Raw genomic sequence first — 20550 nt, forward strand, 5'->3', positions numbered from 1 at the left:
GATAGCGAGTGGCCGGACCACATATGGATGAGCACTACCGGTTCAAAGGTTAATTTCCGGTTGGCGATCTGCCGATCGGCCACCAGATGGCGCTCTTGAACCGCTAGAGAGTTGAGAGGAGATCAGCAGTGTGTCTCAGGGCTCCGGAAAGGAAATATGATTTCGATGACAGATTTTTGAAATATTGACATCAAAGACGAGTTACGGCGTCTTCGGCAGAATGAGCATGGCTAGGAATGACGTAAAAACTCGTCCGCGGCGATCATAGTGTTAAAAACATGAAATAAACACAAAAAAGTGCAACAAAAGTGCAACTAGGGCTAAAAACCCAATGAAATAAAATAATAATAAATAATATATGCTTCTTAGCAGATTTCTTAGCTTAACATAACAGACCTAAGTTTGGGGGAACTAATGGGATAACTGGGGTTGCAACAAAAGTGCAACTAGGGCTGAAAACCCAATGAAATAAAATAATAATAAATAATTATGCTTCTTAGCAGACTTCTTAGCTTAACATAACAGACCTACAGTAAGTTTGGGGGAACTAATGGGATAACTGGGGTTGCAACACAAGAACAACTAGGGCTAAAAACACAATGAAATAAAATAATAATAATAATAATAATAATAATAATAATAATAATAATAATAATAATAATAATAATAATAATAATAATAATAATAATAATAATAATAATAATAATAATAATAATAATAATAATAATAATAATAATAATAATAATAATAATAATAATAATAATAATAATAATAATAATAATAATAATAATAATAATAATAATAATAATAATAATAATAATAATAATAATAATAATAATAATAATAATAATAATAATAATAATAATAATAATAATAATAATATAATAATAATAATAATAATAATAATAATAATAATAATAATAATAATAATAATAATAATAATAATAATAATAATAATAATAATAATAATAATAATAATAATAATAATAATAATAATAATAATAAATAATATATCCTTCTTAGCAGACTTCTTAGCTTAAACATCCCAGTGAACTAATAACTGGGGATGTTGTTTGCTCCTGACAAGAGTCTCAAAGTCTGGGGTGATGGTAGACAAAGCAACTCTGAGGTCATGCTCAATGTCCAATCTGTTCCTCTGCTTTGTCTTCAGCTGGACCAGAGCTGAGAAGCCACTTTCACAAAGATAACTAGTGAAAAAAAGAAAAATCAATTAATTTTTTTTTTTTATTATCTTTTTTATACACACATCCGCTTTGTTATATATACTCCACATATTCACATGTTATACTGTATATTGCTACTGTATGCACTTTACTGATACTTTGCACTCTGGTTAGATGCCAAACGGCCTGTAAAAAGTACACAGATATAGTCTAGATCAGTGTTTCTCAACTGGTGGGTCGCGACCCAAAAGTGGGTCGCGGGGCCATTTTGAGTGGGTCGCGGATGTGTGTAAAAGAAAAACTGTGTGCCAACTACAGTCGCCTTCTATAAGAGAGCAGACAAGGCAATAATCGAGAGCCCAAAACCACATGATCCAGGCATGGGCTGGGAGAAGACAGGAGAAGAGGAGGTGTTGGAACCGGGCTGGGCAATTGGACCCATCCTCCCTCCTTCTCTTGTTGAGGTACTGGCTCAGAGAGCAGAGTCAGAAGAGCATGCAGCTCTTGACAAGGTGACAGATTACGCCAACAATAACTTGTCTGTGGGTGAAGTGGATGGAGAGTACGAGCATGAGGATGAAGAGCTGGAGATGGAAGAACTTGAATTAGAAGATCTCTTCAGTGACGATGAGGATGATGAGTAGTTTAGGTCAACAAGTTGGTAGTGACATGAAAAGGTAAATGTATTCATTGTTCAACTTGTAATTATATCACACTTTACAAGTTCAAGTTCTCAAGTTCTTTAGTTCTACATAATCTTTCATGTTTGATTTTGGTGCAATAAAGAGTTAAAAATAAACCCAACAAGATTTTATTTCATTTCATTTAAAGGATTATAGAAAAACTGATTGTGAACATATATTCACCCTATTGAAAACGTAGTTGGTCATACACACATCTTTGGCTATTTCTTGCTGTTTTTGTCCAGAAATACAGTCAAACTGTTGTCAAATGTCAACAATAACCATCCCATTGAATTCCTAGGATCAAAATTGTGTGGGAAAATTTATTAATTTCGCTCTGTAAGTTGTCTACTTATGCCTCTTCTACATTATATTTTCATTTGTCGATTTTTGGGTTAGGTGCTATAAACACTTGGAGGATTGAAAAAAAAACGGATTGTCAACAAATATTCACTCTATGCGTTTGAAAAAATAAAAAAGTTATTGGTCAGACACACATTTTTTGCATTTCTTTGCTGTTTTTGTCCAGAAATACAGTCAAAATGTTGTCAAATGTCAAGAATTACCATCCCATTGAATTCCTAGGGTCAGAATTGTATGGAAAAAGGTATTAATTTGTCTCTGTATGTTGTTTGCTTCAAAGGTTATGCCTCTTGCAACATAACATTTTAATGTTTCGGTTTTGGGTTAGGTGCAATAAAGGGTTAAAAATTTAGCCTTTCGGACATTATTTCAGCTTGGCACCTGGCAGATTCTGAAAGTAGACACTTTAAGGATTAAGAAAAATCAGGTGGCATAAAAAATTCCGGGGGGTGCGCGACTGCGCGTGGACCCCTATTTCCATCTAGACTAATATTATACTTAAGTGAAAGTATGGGTACCGTCTCAAAATCGTACTCAAGTAAAAGTCTGGAGTATCTGGCTGGAGTATCTGGCTAAAAACACACTTGAGTAAAAGTCTAAAAGTTTCTACTTTTAAATGTACTTAAGTACTACAAAATAAAATACAAATAAAACAATTTCTGACTGTCTATTCTTCTGATAACAGGTGTTTAATCAAAGAACCCCGCTTTATAGTCTTGCACGGGCATGGGTATGGGTGGGTTCATTTTCCATTGATGGGGATCTGATTAGCTGTTTTTAAATAAAGTGCTGCCACAGGATTAATAACGTTAGTTCAGCCAGAGAAACAAATATACTAATTAAAATTGTTGGACCTGCGAGATTTGTACTTTATACTTTGTAGGTCTGCATTTTAAATGTAAGGAGTCTAAAGTATGTTTTTTTTTTCTGAAATGTAATTGAGTAAAAGTACAAGTATACAAACCTAATAATACTTGAGTAAAGTACAAATCCCCAAAAACAGTACTTAGGTATTGTAACGAAGTACAATTACTCAAGTACTTTACACCCCAGCATCCCTCTGAAACACTGTATAGTGGGGCCTCCACAGGTTGAGATCACTGCCAGTAGGTGGTGATATTACTATGTGTTCCATCTGAATGAGTTGTCCCTCGATACTGTCCCTTTGAGAACTAGCCAGGAGACAGACTGCTTATGTTGTCTGTATGTTGCCATTAGGCTAGAGACTAAATGTCCCACTGGCCAGGAAGAATGACTACATATATTTTCTTATTTGTGAAAGGGTTAACCTTCTATAGTTCAAGTTCAAGTTCTTTATTTGTCAAATACACAACAATACAGGCCGCATTGCAGGTAATGACGTTTTTGTGTTTCGAGCTCAGACTCAACAGTGAAACAACAATGAAGAATGGTAACAATAAGTAGTAGTAAGATAAAATAACATAGAATATAAAATGAGGTAAATTAAATAGCCAATTATTTACAGAAAGTGTCTTGCATAGTGTATGTGAATGTTAAGGTGCAGGATGTGTGTGTGTGTGTGTGTGTGTGTGTGTGTGTGTGTGTGTGTGTGTGTGTGTGTGTGTGTGTGTGTGTGTGTGTGTGTGTGTGTGTGTGTGTGTGCGTGCGTGCGTGCGTGCGTGCGTGCGTGCGTGTACGGTGTGTGTGTGTGACGTGTGTGTGCGTGCGTGTGTAGGTGTGTGTGTGTGTGTGTGTGTGTGTGTGTGTGTGTGTGTGTGTGTGTGTGTGTGTGCGTGCGTGCGTGCGTGCACGGTGTGTGTGTGTGTGTGACGTGTGCGTGCGTGCGTGCGTGCGTGCGTGCGTGCGTGCGTGCGTGCGTGTGTGTGTGTGTTCATTGTCCAATAACAATAGTGTGGTAGTGAAAGGGTTAAACACTGTGGTAAACTATGGCGGCAACATCCAAACTAAAATAACCACAGTTTCTTCTTTTTTTTTAAACCAGGCCCAGCCAGAACGAGAGAGTGACTTGCATTGGCATCCGTTTCTGTATAAGAAGCCATTAATGGTGATCTCTCACCCTGCGTCACTCTGGACCGTATCACACTTGCTCTGCTGATTGGCACACGACACGTGGAACATTTAACGTGGAGCACTCAATTAAAACAAACTCAATTAATTGGTATCCATTGGTCAGTTTAAAGCGTTAATAGCAAACCACTTCACCACAGTCTGCAACTGTTTTTCATTATTTAAAATGTGGTTAATTGATTGACTTCCTGTTGCTACGCAGTGTTTCTGTATTCATGTGCTGTTTACAACGTCATTGTAAATGAGAGCTCTTTAAAAAAATATAATGAATTATTTCATTTCGAATGTTTACAAAATAAATAAACAATAAACAAATAATTTTTCGAAATGTTTACAAATAAACAAGCGAAAACAGTGTGTAAATGAGAGCTCTCAATGATCCTTTGCGATTAAATAAAGATTGAATGAATGAATAAACCAATTTACTTTTTACCAGCTAAAATGCAGTGCAATTCACTAACAGGTACAACATCTTCTAGTTTCCCTGTTGCTTCCAGTAATAATGACCATTCCCAAGATTATACAAGAAAGACCCATTTTGTTGAATTAATAATGGGATCCGTTAGAATTATTATATCACCAAATTAATTCAAACACAGCTGGCACAAATCATATTAGATTAGTTTAGATTAAAATGCATTGTCATCATACAGCACAAGTACAGTACAATGAAAAGAAGTTGGCATCCAACCAGAGTGCAAATGTAACAGTAAAGTGCAACAGCAACATACAATGTACTGGTGATTAAATTGGAGTATATATAAATGAGTACTACTGAGTAATGTATAGTGATACCGGTATAAATGCACGGTGGTAGTAAGTCATACTGGTCAGCCGTATAACTAATAAGAGTAGGAAATAGAATAGAATAGAATAGAAGTACTTTATTGATCCAGAGGGAAATTCAGCACCACAGATCGCTCACAATGAACATTCGGGTAGTCAAAAATCTAAAATCTAGTCAAGTCAAGAGTTTTATTTGTCACGGCATACAAGCATACAGTGAAATGCGGGGGTCATGCCCGCAGCGATTGTGCAATAATACAGTAATAAGAATAGGATGAGAATAAGTCATTTGTGCAAGTAATAAGAATAAGACATATAACAGGTATATGTACATAAAGTTTACAAAAAGCATGGTAAGACATGCTAAGGTCCTTATCTAAAATAAGAATAAGAGTACAGTCAGAGATTTCCATTCTAAAATATGTATATATAAAAAGAATTAAACATACAAAGCAGTATAATGCAGGTACATTCAGACAGGTGTGGATAAATACATATATGCGGTAAATATGAATTTATAAATATATATATATATGGCACTATATTGTCTGCACTTTATGTGCTCATTTTATGTCTTTTTTCTGTTGTGAAGCACTTACGTTTCTGTATGAAAGGTTCTATACAAATAAAGTGTATTATTATTATATAAAGCATTATTGTACATGCTATCATTCTTCCGTTCTCTTCACATGATGCAACTCTTAAAACGAAGTGCCAAGTTAGAAGACCTGAGAGACTCGTAACCGTGTCTCATAAAGACATGTCAGGGAGCCAGGATCACATGCCAGATGCGCCCCACTCGAGCCAAACCATATTTGAAAAGGGTGTATTTTAAACAAAGCTTGTGTTTTAATAGGGCCAGAGGGTGGCATAACATGAATAGCTGTTAAAACGCGTAACCGCCGTGTTTGGGATTAAACAGAAACGATGTTGCTATGGCGACCAGAAGACAGGGTCCTCCAGTTGTCAGAGGGTTCTCCCTCCACGTGGCCTCGCGGCCGCTCCCGCTTCTCCGATCACCTGGAGGCGTTATGTATGTAGAACCTGGAGACGTTATGTATGTAGAACCTGGAGACGTTATGTATGTAGAACCTGGAGACGTTATGTATGTAGAACCTGGAGACGTTATGTATGTAGAACGTGGATACGTTACATATGTACTAGAACCTGGAGACGTTACGTATGTACTAGAACCTGGAGACGTTACGTATGTAAAACCTGGAGACGTTATGTATGTAGAACGTGGAGACGTTACGTATGTACTAGAACCTGGAGACGTTATGTATGTACTAGAACCTGGAGACGTTACGTATGTAAAACCTGGAGACGTTATGTATGTAGAACGTGGAGACGTTACGTATGTACTAGAACCTGGAGACGTTACGTATGTACTAGAACCTGGAGACGTTACGTATGTAAAACCTAGGGCTGTCCCCGACTAAGGATTTGGATAGTCGACTTTGATTGGCCGAAATTAGCCGGTATTCGACTATTAGTTGACTATAATTTTATTTATTTTTTTGAAAAGAAATTACATTTGAAAAATAAAAGTATTATTATTATTTTTTTTTTATCATTCCATTTGGGCTGTGGGGGTGCTTAACACATTCAGGGCCATTTGGGGCCGTCTAATATCACTCTAGACGGCCAGCATTTCAAAACAGACTTGCATAGTTCGTGAGGCTGTTTGTAGAGCTAAATCTATACTTTATAGTATTGCTATCTGTCCATTCTCATTGTCAATTGAGACCAGTGGCGGCCGGTGTGACCTACTTTTGGGTGGGCGTAGGGGGAGGGGGGGTGAAGGGCGGCATGTCACTGGCAGCGGACAGGTAGGTACAGTTACAGTACAACTATCACCATCAATCAATATGATCACAGTCGCCAGCAACACGCACATCCCGAGATCTCTCTCTCTCTCTCTCTCTCTCTCTCTCTCTCTCTCTCTCTCTCTCTCTCTCTCTCTCTCTCTCTCTCTCTCTCTCTCTCTCTCTCTCTCTCTCTCTCTCTCTCTCTCTCTCTCTCCCATCCAATAATAACCACATATGTATATCTTGTCATTTTAAACAAGTTACCATTCATTGTCCGGTTGATTATGCCCCCCTGCGGCGAAATTAGAGAGAGAGAGAGAGAGAGAGAGAGAGAGAGAGAGAGAGAGAGAGAGAGAGAGAGAGAGAGAGAGAGAGAGAGAGAGAGAGAGAGAGAGATCGCGACTCACTTTAGTTGAAACGCACCACTGTCCAGCAGGCAGAAGGGCTTGATAAAGTGTATAAATGTCCACTGTCCAGACTGGTGTTGATGTCCACTGCATCCAGCCATATAGCTTCTTGTTAGCCAAGTTAGCCACCACAAGTACAACCAGCTAGAAGCTACAGGCAGAAGGGCTTGATAAAGTGTCCAGTCCACAACCAGGCGTGTTGTTGACAGAACAAGTCATAATCCACTACTTTTAAATCCACTCAAAAAGAAACTCCAGTAACGTTTACAGACAACTAGGCTATTGTTGTTGTTGCCATAATCCACTTCTTTTAAATCCACTCAAAAAGAAACCGTCGTTAGCTGCATCCAGCTACCAAAAGCAGATCGCAGTCACGTAAGGGCTACAAAATATCCAGACAGGAAGGACCCGGCTGCTTGATTAGACACTCGAAAACGCGCCCGCCTTCCATCATATTACATCATATTTCAACGCACAGTGCATTACGCACTGATAGGCGAAATATATTTGCTTGACCTATTTAATTGGCTGCGATGTACAGCGATGAAACCAGTGCACGCCCACTGTGTGCGCTATGCGTCTCGCCCGGCCTGAGAGTAGTTACTCTCTTTCAGACAGTGACGTCCTGTGAATGAAAACAATTATTTATATTTGTATTAACGTTATATTGTGCATTGGAAACACAAACATACTTAAAATGCGTAAATATTATTCATTTTAAACATGTTTATTTTATTTCTAGGGCTCTAAAATAAAAAATAAAAATAAAACATTTTCTTCTTCTCCTGCTCTTTTACCAGGGAGGGCGGCGCCCCAGCGCCCATAGTGGAGAAACCGCCACTGATTGAGACCATAAACCGTCCCTTCAAAATGGCTTAAAGAAATTATTTTTTCATCAATACGTTCTCATTTGATAGCGTCTTGAATATAAGCGTTATATGGGATTTGGGCTGGTATATTTCCTGGAAGGCGAGATATAAGGCGCTAAGCTAGTAACGTTAAATCCAATGGCATTTCGGCTATAGAAAAGCTAGAGTTAAAAATCAAACTGCATTATGATCGATATGATGGTCCTCCATGAATGCATGAAAGGGGGGGGGGCGGGGGACGTCGTTTCTGATTATTGATTACCAATAACGGCATTAGCCTCAGTAGCCTCATTCGCTGACCGGGTGGATGGCTATCAAAGCAAGGCCCGACCAAGCTGAAATTGACGTCAAATCGATCTTACCTGTGGCCGGTTGGACTGCAAAAAGGATTTCCCAGTTATCAATCGCCATCTGGTAGATCGATATGTCCATTGGCTGATCATATATTCCTTTACTGCACACTGAAATCCGCGTCCCAAAACGTATTCCGTGCTACATGCTACAGGCATAGCTTCAGGTTAGCAGAAAACTACATTGAGGATCCAGAAAAAACAAGACAACTTCTGCCACTGCCTCTGGTATGCGTGCCATTAGCGTTAATAATAATAATAATAATAATAATAATAATAATAATAATAATAATAATAATAATAATAATAATAATAATAATAATAATAATAATAATAATAATAATAATAATAATAATAATAATAATAATAATAATAATAATAATAATAACAATAATAATAATAATAATAATAATAATAATAATAATAATAATAATAATAATAATAATAATAATAATAATAATAATAATAATAATAATAATAATAATAATAATAATAATAATAATAATAATAATAATAATAATAATAATAATAATAATAATAATAATAATAATAATAATAATAATAATAATAATAATAATAATAATAATAATAATAATAATAATAATAATAATAATAATAATAATAATAATTAATAATAATAATAATAATAATAATAATAATATATTTTTATTTTTTTTGCATTCGACTAAGAGGTTGGCAGTCGACTACGGCTCCTTTCAATCGATTAGTCGACTATTCAACTAATAGGGGTCAGCCCTAGTAAAACCTGGAGACGTTATGTATGTAAAACCTGGAGACGTTATGTATGTAGAACCTGGAGACGTTATGTATGTAGAACCTGGAGACGTTATGTATGTAGAACCTGGGCGCAAATGACAGGCGATGATGCTGAGGGGGTTAAAATGGTCTTGTCACACAGAGGTTTACTTAAGAGATCCGGAATTCCATCGGGATTTGTGTAAATAAAGATGAGTGAAGATCATCATCATGGTTACCATCATCATCATAATCATCGTCATCATCATCATGGTCACCATCATCATCATTATCACCATCATCATCATCATCATCATCATCATCATCATCATCATCATCATCATCATCATCCTCATCATCGACTCTAAAGGCTAAGACCAGAGCAGACCCGTCATATAAGCAAAGTAAGCATTGTGCCTATTAGGGCCCCACACCTCCCTCTAGGGGCCACACACACCTCCTGTGTGTGGCCCTTAGAGGGAGGTGTGTGTGGCCCCTAGAGGGAGGTGTGGGGCCCCTAGAGGGAAGGGTGTGTGGCCCCTAGAGCAGGGGTGGGCAATTATTTTTCCCGGGGGGCCGAATGAGCAACTGAAAATATGTTGGAGGGCCGGGCCAAAATTCCAAACTCAATTATGCATAATATACATTTTATTTCTATATAAAAAGCAGTAAATGGCATTGTTTTGACCCCTGGTAAGAGTGTATGTTATTATTTGGCAATTAAAAGGTGAGGATAGCTTCCAAAAATATCATTTATTCAAATAGAATTTATTTCCAAAATGATAAACAAAATGTGAAACATTAATAACAAAGGGCATGTATGAAAAAGTGCTATACAAATAAAGTTATTATTTTGAGTTTCATATACTATTGAAACAAGGATTTTCTTAGCTTTCTAAAGACATCACATCATCTTATAGCCAAAATAAACAAGACATGTCACTGAACTGTGTAAAGAAAAGTGTCCCAGTAGCCTTTTTTACTTTACATGCCTATATTAAACATTTAATGTTTTCAGAACTGTGCAAAAAAAGAAAAAAAATATCAAGTGTCCCATTTCACTTGTTATATTTCCACATTTTAGTATCTCCAGCTCTTTTTTTTTTTTCATTCAGTGTGATAAATCCAGTCTCTGTTGAGCTTTTTAACAAGTCCATCAAAGTCAGGTTGCATGTCTGAGGTGGAGATGCGAAGCACAGCTGCCAGATGTTCATCAGTGAGAGAGGATCTGTACCTGGACTTGGTAAACGTCATGACTGAGAATGTCTGTTCACATATAGGTGGATCCAAAGAGAACCAACATCTTCTGAGCATGTCTCCTCATGTTTGGAAAGTTCTCCTCCTTGAGAGCAGAGTAGAACTCTAGCAGTGATGCTGACTTAAAGTGCTCTTTCAGTAGTGAATCAGACTGCAGGTCAATGAGTTCAAGCTGAACATCAGTGGGTGCACTATCAACACTGCAGGTAAAGGGAGAGGAAACCAGCTGCATTTCATCCTCAACCTTTTTGAAATCTTGAAAACGCCTTGAAAATTCATCATGCAGTGCTCCCAACATGGATGAGTACCTGTGCCGGTGATCAGCTGATGGTTTGACTTCTTTCAGGGTTTTCATGTGTTTGAGATTGTTGCTGCCTAGTTGCCTTGAAATTAATTGCAACTTTGTCATGAAGGCTTTCACATGGCTATGCATTTCATGAGCAAAAATGCCCTTGCCCTGCAGTTGTGTGTTCAGTAGGGATGGGTACCGTTCACATTTGAACCGATACGGTACCGGTACCTGTGAATCGATACCGGTACCCAACGGTACCTTTTTTCTGTACTTTAGTCTCAAAAAATTTAATCTACCTACCTCAGTTGTGAAAAAAGAAATCCAAACTTCAAATAACGACACTTTCGACCGTTTTCGGCTTGCCCCGACTGCTTTGTTGTTGAATCAAGTCAAATCCTAGGTAAGCGTTTATAAATTTTTTTTTTATTTTTATTTTTTTATTATTATTTTATTATTTATATCATGTAATCTTTCGCGGGCCGGTCAGAATCATCCGGTCAGAATCATCCGCGGGCCGTACAATGCCCAGGTCTGCTCTAGGAGCCACACACCTCCCTCTAGGGGCCACACACACCTCCCTCTAGGGGCCCCACACACCTCCCTCTAGGCGCCACAAACACCTCCCTCTAGGGCCACACACACCTCCCTCTAGGGGCCCCACACACCTCCCTCTAGGCGCCACAAACACCTCCCTCTAGGGCCACACACACCTCCCTCTAGGGCCACACCTCCCTCTAGGGGAGACACACACCCACTCTAGGGGAGACACACACCTCCCTCTAGGGGCCACACCTCCGTCTAGGGGAGACACACACCCACTCTAGGGGCCCCACACCTCCCTCTAGGGGCCACACACACCTCCCTCTAGGGGCCACACACACCTCCCTCTAGGGGCCACACACCCTCTCTAGGGGCCACACACCCACTCTAGGGGCCACACACACCTCTCTAGGGGCCACACACACCTCCCTCTAGACCTAGAGGCCACACACCCCTCCCTCTAGGGGCCCCACACCTCCCTCTAGGGCCCCACACACCTCCCTCTAGGGGCCCCACACACCTCCCTCTAGGGGCCACACCTCCCTCTAGGGGCCCCACACACCTCCCTCTAGGGGCCCCACACCTCCCTCTAGGGGCCGCACACACCTCCCTCTAGGGGCCCCACACACCTCCCTCTAGGGGCCATACACCTCCCTCTAGGGGCCACACACACTTCCCTCTAGGGGCCACACACTTCCCTCTAGGGGCCCCACACCCACCTCTAGGGCCCCACACCCCTCCCTCTAGGGCCACACCCTCTCTAGGGAGAGAGAGTGAATGTGTGTGTGTCTGTGTCAAATACTTCTGCTCTTTGGGTTCTGGGGGGGGGGGGGGGGGGTCCATTCTGTTACACACACACACACACACACACACACACACACACACACACACACACACACACACACACATTCATTATGCAAAAAAAAACATTATGACATTCAGAATGTTTGATAACTTTGGAATACGGTTCCATCGGATTGTGGTTTCATTTTACAAACGATCTGAATAATAATATATAATAATATATGTATACCGGTATGTGTATACAGTATGTATATACATATACATACTTTGTATGTAAATATACATATACATACAGTATAAAGACTATATATATGTATTTTTTTAAAGGTAGCATGTCTGAATTGTTGCTGTAAGTGTAGGATTATAAGCCTCCACCCCCCCCCTCTACACACACACACACACACACACACACACACACACACACACACACACACACACACACACACACACACACAACGCACACACACACACACACACACACGTTTTTGGACCACCTTAAATATTTCTCGCTCCTATATTTTGCACTCGCACCAATAGCCAGGGAGGGCGCACTACCTGCCGCGCTGCAGAACAGGCGCACAGGCAGACGAGAGAGGGAGCAGTCTGTCAAAATCACAACTGGAATATGTTTTGAGTCAGTGAGACGCGCTCGGCGGGGAAATAATAAATAAACACACAGCCTGCACCAGCGGAGGTTTTTCCTATACTTTCAGTCGAGCCACGGCGTTCGATCGTCAGCCGTTGTGGAAGATGAAAAGTTTGGAAACGTTTATAACACATTAGCAGTACTTTGTGAGATTCGTTTATCTTCCGAGGCGCCGCGGACTTCTGCGAGCTGTGAACTGCGCGTCGGGGGGAAACAGCGAGGATTTACTTTTGCTTTTTCTTTTTTTATTGTTAGATTTTGTCGCATTGGGTCGTCAAAGTATACCTACACGCAGGAAGACATAGGATAACTTTACTGTAAATACTTTATTTTCCATAAAGTCACTATGCTGGGGAATGTGGCTCTCTATGCTGCAAGGAAACGGAAGAAGCCGGTCCAGAAAATGTAAGTCACAAAAATTGTAATAATAAATAATAATCCGAAATAGGCCCGTATGATTTGTATTCATGTATTTATTTATTACAACCTCAACGTATTTAATAGACTGTAAACGGTCTTACGTATTGTTATAACACTATCATAACCCCTATAGGCTACGTATACATTATTATGTACATTATCCATAACACTGAACATTCCGACTAGACCACAAAGTTTCAAGGAAATTCCCCCTCGCTTAATAGATTCATAACGACGTTTTGTATTCATCGTCATGCTTCACCAAATCTGGTAAGGGGGGGGCACCTTGGTGATATAAGTGTAGGTCAGGCATATAGTAGCCTACTCTTGCATTAATCATTCATAATCAACTTGCGAGTTGGCTGCATGCGCTCTCACGCGATGCTTACAGAAGGGGGGGGGGGCGCAGTGGGCTTGTAATCTGATACGATTATTTTTCCTCGAGCGAGAACACACTTTTTTTGTCTTTCTTTCTGTTTTTCACTCTCTCTCTTTCTCTGTCTGTCTGTCTCTCTCTCTCTCTCTCTCTCTCTCTCTCTCTCTCTCTCTCTCTCTCTCTCTCTCTCTCTCTCTCTCTCTCTCTCTCTCTCTCTCTCTCTCTCTCTCTCTCTCTCTCTCTCTCTCTCTCTCTCTCTCTCTCTCTCTCTCTCTCTCTCCCCCTCCTTCCTAAATTAACATAGTTCTGTGTCACGCAAACAGTTACATAAGTCTCGCCTTTCACTCAACTTGATGATTAATTCATGAAATTTGTTTCAATATAGCTGTGTTAATTTACAGGTTGGGTATTGTATTGCGGGTCACTATCTCAGGCGCAGCCAATTTTAGAGGCAGCTTGACGCCTCTTTACTATCATGAAAATGCTATTATTAAAGTTTATGACAGTGTGTGTGTGTGTGTGTGGGTGTGTGTGTGCGTGCGTTTGTGTGTGTGTGTGTGTGCCTGCGTGCGTTTGTGTAAGTGTGTGCGTGCGTGCGTGTGTGTGTGTGGGTGTGTGTGTGTGTGTGTGCACACGCATGCTTGTGTCCCGGTGCTAGGTTACTCTAACTTTTACTGTAAACAGAATAAGAGGCAACGCATAGCAGCTTTTTTTTTTTCTTTTTAGCAAAGCCAGAGCAATTCGCTCATTGCATTTGATCCAATATTATAATATTTACAACAACACAAAAAATATTCACAGGAGATTGATGACGAATTATTAAAATGCCACAATGACTGGATTCACTTCTGTGCTAATTCAATTCCAAAGACAATAATCCCATGCACTGATTGAGTGATGTTATTGTAAATACCAACTTCATTTAATTTTTTTATTTTCCTTCTCAAGACAAACATCCAGCGTGACAGTGTGTAAACATGTCCAAGTTGTCACCACCATTAATCTCCCATCTTCACTTCCTGAAGATTACTGTACACAATGGCATGAGTTGGCTTTCTGCCTATAGGCAGTGGCGGACTGGGACACAAATTCAGCCCGGGACATTCAGACGCACCAGCCCACACACCGGCCCACGCACTGGCCCACGCACCGGCCCCGAAACCGGCCCACACAACGGCCGTTATGAAACACTTGTCCAGTATTAAACAACCCAAGGCTGTGGCTAAGGAGTCAACATCAGGGAGACCAAATCTACACACCGCCCCTAGATGTGCACTCATGCACAGTGCACACACACACACACACACACACACACACACACACACAGAGACACACACATACATATACCGTTACTTCCTGTCATTGGCATATGTTTTTTTCTTTTTTTACTAACATTTTAGTGCCTCATTAGCCTAGGGATTAAGGATACATGAAGTATTAACTACACCATAATAATATTGAGGTTTTGATCCATAGAAAAGGTCTGTGCTACACAATTTCAGTTAGATTGGATTTATTGTCCTTTAATTTGGCACTCATGACATTAGTTGCTTGCCGTTTAATCAACATCGAAAGACCCCCCACTTCCTCCCAGACACCCATTCCAAGAGCTTGTCTCTCTCTCTCTCTCTCTCTCTCTCTCTCTCTCTCTCTCTCTCTCTCTCTCTCTCTCTCTCTCTCTCTCTCTCTCTCTCTCTCTCTCTCTCTCTCTCTCTGTGTATGTGTCTCTCTGTGTGTGTGTGTGTGTGTGTGTCTCTCTCTCTCTGTGTCTCTCCCTCTCTCTGTGTGTCTCTCTCTGTGTCTCTCTCTCTGTGTCTCTCTCTCTCTTTCTCTCTCTGTGTGTCTGTCTGTCTGTCTGTCTGGACTGGGCTCTCTCTCTCCCCTCAGGGTCAGCTGTGCTGGACTGGGCGCTCTCTCTTTCCTCAGAGTCAACTGCATAAGAAGAACATCAGCAATCAATAATAATGGCTTGAATTCATACAGCGTTTTTCAGCCTTTTGAAAACACCCAAAGTAGTAGTAGTAGTAGTAGTAGTAGTAGTAGTAGTAGTAGTAGTAGTAGTAGTAGTAGTAGTAGTAGTAGTAGTAGTTTATTCAGTCATCATCTCACACAATACAATATACACCATCATTTAACAATATTTGATTTTACAGTGACTGAGAAGGTACAGACTGAAGCAATGCTTATATAGCCTATGCCTGTCCTATATTCTTAACAAAAATTAAAAAAATTAAGACTCCAAAACAGTATTATAAAAGAAAATAGCAAAAAAAAACAGTATTATTCACCCTTGTAGTTTTCAAAAATAGCTTTACAAACCATTTTCTTAAAAACCAAAAGCGAATTACTCATTCTTAACTGTATATCAGCATTGTTCCACAAAGCGCTTCACAGAAACCATCAAGCATTCACACTCACACAGTCATACGCTACTGGTGGTCGTGAGCAGCATCAGCAAACACAGCTTCCCTGTGGCAGACTGACGGAATCATGTCTGCTATTCAGCGCCAACCACCATCAACAACCTTCATAAATACATTCAACATTAATGGAATAGGCTAACTACCAACTTAGCTGTAGCAGTTAGCTGTTATATGCAATCACATTTGTTTAACTACGGGGTAGTAGTTGACCTAGTTGTTAGCTTAAGCTAGTTAGCTGTGGTTATCTACAAACATGTAGATGAGACTAATCGAGAACATGGCTAACTGTTGGGAATTCTAAGGTACATCTTATTTAAGCATGTAAAATGGCAACTAATCAATTCAATCAATTAGATTACCAATATTATATCAACATGAAAATTTGAAAGGGAACATAATAGTATTTTATTTGAGTATTTACTATTATAATATTAGTAGCCAATTAATTTGCAGCCCGTCCTAGGTTCTGATTGGCTCTCTAGGTTAGCACTTTAGCTTCTGATGCTGTGGTGGGCACTAGTCCTAACATTGCTAACTAAACTTTTAGTCAGAGAAAAAACATCACGAGTCACGACTATTTACGTCCACGTGCTGTAAGGAATCAGGAATACGGAAAGCACATTGTCTTGTAATAGAATGACTGAAATCACTGCAAGAACTAGTATAGGCTAGCTAGCCCTCATGAACCGGCACACACCAACAGTAGAATATGCACTAGGCTACTGCACGCACCTGTCATGTTACTGTTGGTTCCTTCCACTTGAACTTCATCATCATTAGCAGCAGCAGCTACTCTAACGCCAGCCCTTCCTCTACTAAACATGTCTGTAATTTTAGAACATTGTTCTGCGTCTTTTACTAGCAATTCTAGCTTTTTCAGCTCCACCCTTTCTTTTTTTGCATTCTCCATTTCTGCGCTTCTAGGCCTACTCGCGGTTGGGAGGAAACGTGAATCTCATTCACTGATGTCTCATGTCTCATGGCTAACAAAAGCATGTCTTTCACTTAACACCAAGAAAAAGTGTGTATGATGTTCACAAAGTCACCAGTAGAGGTCAATCACTCTAATGTGTTTCTGGGAGAGGCGGAGCTGGACATTGTACATTAATTGAAGTATCTTGGGGTCACATTGGACTCTACATTGACCTTCAAAAAGCAATGTGAAGAAAGTGACAAACACAGTCAAATTTAACATCGAAAACTTCAGGCAGATCAGGCCCTGCCTGCCAGTTAATGCTGCAAGGATGTTTCTGCATTCAATGATTTTATCACACATCGAGTACTGTTTTATCAACTGGTCTCTTTCATATGTCACTACTCTTACACCAATAGAATTACTCTACAAAAAAGCCATAAAAGTATTTGATAGGAAACCAATTTCATTTCATCACTGTAATGTTTTAGAAAAACATAACATGCTAAGTTTCGAGAATTTCCAAGTTTTCAAATATACTTGCTTCATGTACAAGGTTCTGCATGGACTTGCCCCTCCCCCATTGAATGAGTTCATCCAACAGAAAGCAGACACTGGCATTACCACCAGGGCCATCAGTAGAGGGGACTGTAAGGTGCCTTTTCGGTATACTACCATTGCAAAAACTGTGTTCTCTGTTAAAAGTGGTAACTACTGGAATAGCCTACCAGTTGTGATTAGAGAGTGCCCTACATACTCCATGTTCAAGACCCATCTTAAACTGCATCTTAAGGCAAACCAGAACTGTGATCATTTTTAATCTGATTTAGTTTATGCAACTTGTTTATTGTTTTATTGCCGGCCCACACACTGGCCCACACACCGGCCCACATAATGGCCCACACACCGGCCCACATACGGCCCACACACTGGCCCACACACTACACCGGCCCACACACTACACCGGCCCACACACTGGCCCACACACCGGCCCACACACTGGCCCACACACCGGCCCACACACCGGCCCACATACTGGCCCACACACTGGCCCACACACCGGCACACACACTGGCCCACATTAGTGGCCCACACACCGACTCACACACCGGCCCACACACCGGCCCACATACTGGCCCACACACCGGCCCACACACCAGCCCACATACTGGCCCACACACCGGCACACACACTGGCCCACATTAGTGGCCCACAGACTGGCCCACATACTGGCCCACACACCGGCCCACACACCAGCCCACATACTGGCCCACACACCGGCACACACACTGGCCCACATTAGTGGCCCACAGACTGGCCCACATACTGGCCCACACACCGGCCCACACACCGTCCCACATACTGGCCCACACACTGGCCCACATTAGTGGCCCACAGACTGGCCCACATACTGGCCCACACACCGGCCCACACACCGTCCCACATACTGGCCCACACACTGGCCCACATTAGTGGCCCACACACCGACTCACACACTGGCCCACACACCGGCCCACACACTGGCCCACATTAGTGGCCCACACACCGACTCACACACTGGCCCACACACTGGCCCACACACTGGCCCACACACCGGCCCACATTAGTGGCCCACACACTGGCCCACACACTGTCCCAAAAAAAAAAGTTTAAAAAAAAAAAGTATAATTTTTTTTTTTTTTTTTTTTTGACCAGCCCACTTTGGTTCCGGCCCATCGGGATTCGTCCCGAACGTCCCGATGGCCAGTCCGCCACTGCCTATAGGACATAGTAGTATAATGGCATAGCTGAGCACTTGGCCTCTCCTTCCCAGCCAGAGAAATTCACCAACAGCATGATTGTGTTGACTCTGCTTCCGCATGCCGCGCTCATTAAGCATCGGATTAATGGATTTTGTGAGGCAAGATATTGAGAACATAGTAGCCTATCAGGGGTGTAAAAAGTACCCAGAAATTACACTTAAGTGAAAGTATGGGTACAGTCTCAAAATCGTACTCAAGTAAAAGTCAAGAGTATCTGGCTAAAAACACACTCGAGTAAAAGTAAAAAAGTTTCTACTTTTAAATGTAATTATTAAGTACTAAAAAGTAAAAGTTAAAACTTTTTTTTTTATTCTGGGGAAATGAAATGTTCCATTTCGTCCTCTTCATCACTCGTCCTATTGTTTGTGGCCATCTTCTGTAGCTTGTCACTCTGACTGTCTATTCTTCTGATAGCAGATGTTTGATCAAAGATCCCCGCTTTCTAGCCTTGCACAAGGACCAATCAGCATGGGTATAGGCAGGTTAATTTTCGATAACGGACCACTGCCAGGGGCAACCGAGAAATAATGACAGCTGTTCGCAGCTGGAGCAATCAAGCCCACTGACACACACTGCATCAGTGCAACCGAGCAATAATGACCGCTGTTCGCAGCTGGAGCAATCAAGCCCACTGACACACACTGCATCAGTGCAATCAGACACACCTGCCGGCTGCCGGCGATAATAATAACTTTATTTGGGCTGACAGAGCCACAGAACAACTGCGTCTGCATTTGATCTCGTCTTGTCGATGGTGTAAAATTAATTATGTATATTGTTAGTAAGGTAGCCATGTAATAAGCCTCGGCGAGGCGCCTCGGTATTCTAAACTCTGTGTCGGTCAATTATTTTGCGACAATGACCTTACTTAATGTTAGTTCGGCCAGAGAAACAAATATACTAATTAAAATAGTTGGACCTGCGAGATTTGTACTTTGTACTTTGTAGGTCTGCATTTTAAATGTAAGGAGTAAAAAGTATGTTTTTTTTCTCTGAAATGTAATTGAGTAAAAGTACAAGCATACAAACCTAATACTCGAGTAAAGTACAAATCCCCCAAAACAGTACTTAAGTATTGTAACGAAAGTACAATTACTCAAGTACTTTACACCCCTGCATATATAGATATTGAGAACATAGTATGCAGCATGTACAGCCCAAGTTATGGGACTCGAGGACACTGGAATAGAGCAGGCAGCTGTTAGTGAAGGTGTTACCGTATACCTTTGGTGCTTGCAGACAGACAGACAGACAGGCAGAGAGACAGATAGACAGAGAGGCTGACTTGAAGGCAGACAGACAGACAGGCAGAGAGACAGGCAGAGAGACAGATAGACAGAGAGGCTGACTTGAAGGCAGACAGACAGACAGGCAGAGAGACAGATAGACAGAGAGGCTGACTTGAAGGCAGACAGACAGACAGGCAGAGAGACAGATAGACAGAGAGGCTGACTTGAAGGCAGACAGACAGACAGGCAGAGAGAGTCAGACATACAGGGAGGCTGGCTTGAAGGCAGACAGGCAGACAGGCAGACAGACAGACAGACAGACAGACAGACAGACAGACAGACAGACAGACAGACAGACAGACAGACAGACAGACAGACAGACAGACAGACAGAGAGGCAAACAGATAGAGGCAGACAACAGGATGGGAGATGCAGCAGACAGAGAGAGATGGAGAAGCAGACCAGACAGACAGACTGACAGACAGACACACCTACAGACAGACACACCTACAGACAGACAGAGGCAGACAACATACAGCGAGACAGACCTACAGACAGACAGACAGACCTACAGACAGACAGACCTACAG

General features: G+C 41.1%; 1 protein-coding gene across 1 annotated transcript in view; it reads left to right on the plus strand.

Annotated features, from left to right (window-relative positions):
- Window positions 1-12822: 12822 nt before the first annotated feature.
- ahr2 (aryl hydrocarbon receptor 2) overlaps window positions 12823-20550 on the plus strand; it is a 106734-nt gene continuing 99006 nt past the window's right edge. The window contains exon 1 of the mRNA XM_084332046.1: window positions 12823-13202. Coding sequence (XP_084188172.1) covers window positions 13144-13202 — 59 coding nt within the window. The 5' untranslated portion in view covers window positions 12823-13143. The remainder of the gene's footprint in view (window positions 13203-20550) is intronic.

This window comes from Notolepis coatsorum, assembly GCF_963971535.1.
Source record: "Notolepis coatsorum genome assembly, chromosome: 1".
Classification (NCBI taxonomy): Eukaryota; Metazoa; Chordata; class Actinopteri; order Aulopiformes; family Paralepididae; genus Notolepis; species Notolepis coatsorum.